Source organism: Otolemur garnettii, unplaced genomic scaffold, assembly GCF_000181295.1.
Source record: "Otolemur garnettii isolate 467f Iridium unplaced genomic scaffold, OtoGar3 scaffold00115, whole genome shotgun sequence".
Classification (NCBI taxonomy): Eukaryota; Metazoa; Chordata; class Mammalia; order Primates; family Galagidae; genus Otolemur; species Otolemur garnettii.
In genome coordinates, this window is record NW_003852510.1 from 1048611 (window position 1) to 1052240 (window position 3630).

The window sequence follows — 3630 nt, forward strand, 5'->3', positions numbered from 1 at the left end:
TGGTAGAGGCAGGGAAGGGAAGCTCTGAGGGCACGGGGCTGGCTCCCAGAAAAAGAAGGTAAACATGGGGCTGGGGGGCAGGCCACAGCCATTCGGGGAACCCCTTTGATTTCCATTTCCAAGCTCCAAGTAGTGTCCTATAATGAGGCAATTGGAACATGGACTCAGCCTGGCTGGAGTTGGGTCCTGGGTTCTGGTCCTAGGCTTGGCCAGCAGTAGAGTCACCTGCTGGCTGCCCCCAGGGCAGCCCATGGAAGCTGAGGAACAAGCTCTCAGGGGCATGCTCAGTTTCACTCCTACAGCAGGGAGCGTGGCACTGAAGGGCGTGGGCTGGAGTCGGAAGGAAGGCACTAGTGAACATGTAAGAAGTGGTTTTATTCCAGGTGTGTGTTTCATAAAGACAAGGTCCTCAAGGACAGGTAGTGGCACATGCTTTGGTCAAGAAGAGGAAAAGCAAAACCAGAATAGGGCTGAATCACCACAAAGGACAGCTGACCAGTGCAGGGCCTGGTGTAGAGTGAGACACTCTCAAAGGCCCCCTGAGCAGTGGTCCTCTTACATTTAAGAAAAGCAGCCCGCGTTCCCCATTGCTGTAGGTCCACACACGAGCATGGCCCAGGCCTTTTAGTCCATCTTCTAGGGAGATGCCTTTGCCCTTGTCCCAATTCTGTCCTAAGCTGTGGCAGGAGGCCTCCTGGTTGAACAGGGGATCCGAGGCCCACAGATGACATTGATGAAACATCACAACAGAGGCCTGGAGCAGTGTGGCCATGGGGGCAAAGAGCCTGCCTGCGCCAGTGAGTCCAGGGGGCATGTGGTTGAGCATTGCCCAGAGGACGCTGGTGAGAGTCAGGAGGTGAGAGGAAATTGCTGGCGAACCCTCCAGAGTGGCTACCTCAGAGCATGGACACTTGGCTTCTGACCCACGGGTCATGTAGAGGGAGTGGGCCATGTAGAGGGAGTAGGCCATTGCAGTTTGGGCACACCAGGGAGGGAGACTGAGTCAGATGACGAGTCAGAAGGCAGGTCAGATGGACAGTGACTCCAATCCAGAGCAGAGGTTCTGACCCTTTGGGGATCAGGGACCTCTTTAAGAACCTGGGGAAACCCATGAACTCTCTCCCCAGGAAAATGCATATATGCCCATATATGCAATATTTGGGAGACAATTTCTGGAAATTCCTAGACCCTCTGGAATCCATAAACTCCCTACGGGTATGTGGATTACAAGTCTATGAAAGACTAGGGGCTTCTAGGGTAGATGTGTCCACCCCAAACCGGTTTGCTTTGGGAAGGAGACCCCCAGGGATCCTGGTTCCAATAGTCTTTTGCCCACACTGCCTGAGCTAGTGGGATGAGGGGAAAGGGCAAGGGAACAGCAGAGGTGGCAAGACAAGGCCATGGGATAGATGTGGTAGTTCTCAGGGGCTGTGAGAAGGATCTAAAGGTTATCTACACAAACAGCAGCCACCAGCCAGCCTCCCAGGACAGTGCAGTAGCTGAGCCTTTGAGATAATCCCTCCCATCACAGGGAGTGGAATGAGGATGAGGTTTAGCCTTAGTAGTTTAGCCCCTGATGACTTAGTTCATGCTCCAGAAAGGAGGTCCCATTCCTCCCAGACACTCTGACCCGTGATGCTGGATTGGCAGAGATCTTTGAGAAAACAAGAATTGAAAATTACAAAGGAGGAATGGGCTGTGCATCCTCCCATTGGGCCCCGGTGGTGAGGGAGAGGGACTGGGCATTAAGGCCCAAGACTGAGTTCTCAATCAAACATTGGGCCAGAAAAGTATGGAGTCTGTTTAATAACTGTGCTCCACAAGTCTTCCGCTAATGGTCCCTCTGCAGCCTCTTGCTAAGGATGTGAGTACCCTGGGGTTGGAGAAGCATGGCAGGATAACATCCTGGCTACGAGACCTGGTCTTCTGATGCTTTCTGCTCTCCCACCCATGTTTTCTTACAAAATATCCATGCTCTGCCCCCAAGCTCTCATCCCTCCCATACCCCACCCAGCATTCCCTGGGTCTGGCTCTCTGACAGGTCCCCTCCTGCCTGCCCTCACCGGCCCCTCTCCTCTCCTTCCTTCTGTTCCCAGCTTTAGGCCTCTCCATCCACATTGCCCACTTTCTCCTCTCATGCCTGTTCCACAGGCAGGCCTCTGGACTCTTTGAGTGAGCTGCTGTCTTGTCCTCCTCAGGCAACAAGGGGAGGGCCCACACACCAGTCTGGGCACCAAGAAGCATCGAGGGAGAGGACAAAGGGCCAGGGGCACCTGCCAGTTTCTGCCCAGCAACAGTCCAGCACCCTGACCATCTCCTCTCCCCGTGCAAGGCTGAGATGGTACAGAGGGTATCGAGGCATGCCCCCTGCACCCTCCTCAAACAAGCTTTGGAGAAACGTGTGTGGTGGTGAGGCGTTTGCTGATAATACTGGCAGAAATGTGAGGGGATGGAAATGGCCTACTCTGCTCTCCCCCACCCTTCCAGTCCCAAAGTCTCATGCAAAATGTACAGGAGGCCCCAGGGCTACCGTCATGTGTGTGGCAGCAGCTGCCACTGCTGGGCCTGGGCATCAGCCTGACATTTGCTGGTCACCAGCTGGGCAGGCTTCGTCTCCAGGCAGAGGCCACTGACTGAATGCTGGATGAAAGATCCTTTTCTCCTCCATTTCTAGGAGGAAGGGAGAGGGAGATGAGAAAATAATGACTACAAATAATAACATTGTGCTTTACTTCACATGTATATACACAACCCTGTATATGCCTAGGACACATCTTTCACTTAAACCAGGCTGTATGTCTTTATATAAGAGGATGTCCCCAGCTCCCGCCCCCAAACAAACTTTAAGCCCTATCTCCCCCCACAGGGCTCTTGCTTCTGCAGGTTGGCATGAAGTTACTGTCTTGATCACAGGAGGCAAAGCAGAGGCCCACAGTGTTTATTTACAATGTGAGGACAGGCATGGTGGCTCACACCTGTAATTCCAGCACTTTGGAGAACCAAGTTGGAGAATCACTTGAGCCCAGAAGTATATAACCAACCTGGGCAACATAGCAAGGCCCTGTCTCTACAAAAAATTTTAAGAAATTAATTAGCCAGGCATGGTGTTACACATGTGTAGTCCCAGCTACTTGGGAGGATGAAGAGGGAGGATCATTTGAGCCCTTAAGTCTAAGGCTGAGCTATAACCTGCCCTGCATTCCAGCCTGGGCAGCAGAGCAAGACCCTGTCTCTAAGAAATAAATATAAATAAATAAATGAAATCTGGCTTAGTTGCCACAGACAAATCTGCATATCCAGCCTCTGCTTAGATGTTGGGCCCAGGTCCTTCTGAGGCCTCAGCTGAGGATTTACTCTCTGCTCAGGATGGGGCTCTTGCTCTCCAGTTTGCAATGGTTCCTGCCTGGTCTTGTCTTTTTGCCTACAGGGGTTTCCCTGGAAGCTCCCTGTAGGCACTTAAGTTTATGAGTCCTGGCCTAGGTGAATCTTTTACTTTTGCAATGAACGTTCTTCTTCCAGCAGCCCTAAGCTTCTGAGCTATGAGGCCAGCCGCTGTGCTCTCTAGAGCAGGGGTCCTCAAACTTTTTTTTTTGAGACAGAGCCTCAAGCTATCCCCCTGGGTAAAGTGCC

At 52.3% G+C, this 3630-nt stretch overlaps 1 protein-coding gene across 1 annotated transcript in view; it reads right to left on the bottom strand.

Moving 5' to 3' along the window:
• Positions 1–356: 356 nt before the first annotated feature.
• Positions 357–3630, bottom strand: part of GALNT16 (polypeptide N-acetylgalactosaminyltransferase 16) — a 95851-nt gene continuing 92577 nt past the window's right edge. Inside the window, exon 15 of the mRNA XM_003797365.3 lies at positions 357–2670. Within this exon, the coding sequence (XP_003797413.1) occupies positions 2533–2670 (138 nt within the window). The 3' untranslated portion in view covers positions 357–2532. The remainder of the gene's footprint in view (positions 2671–3630) is intronic.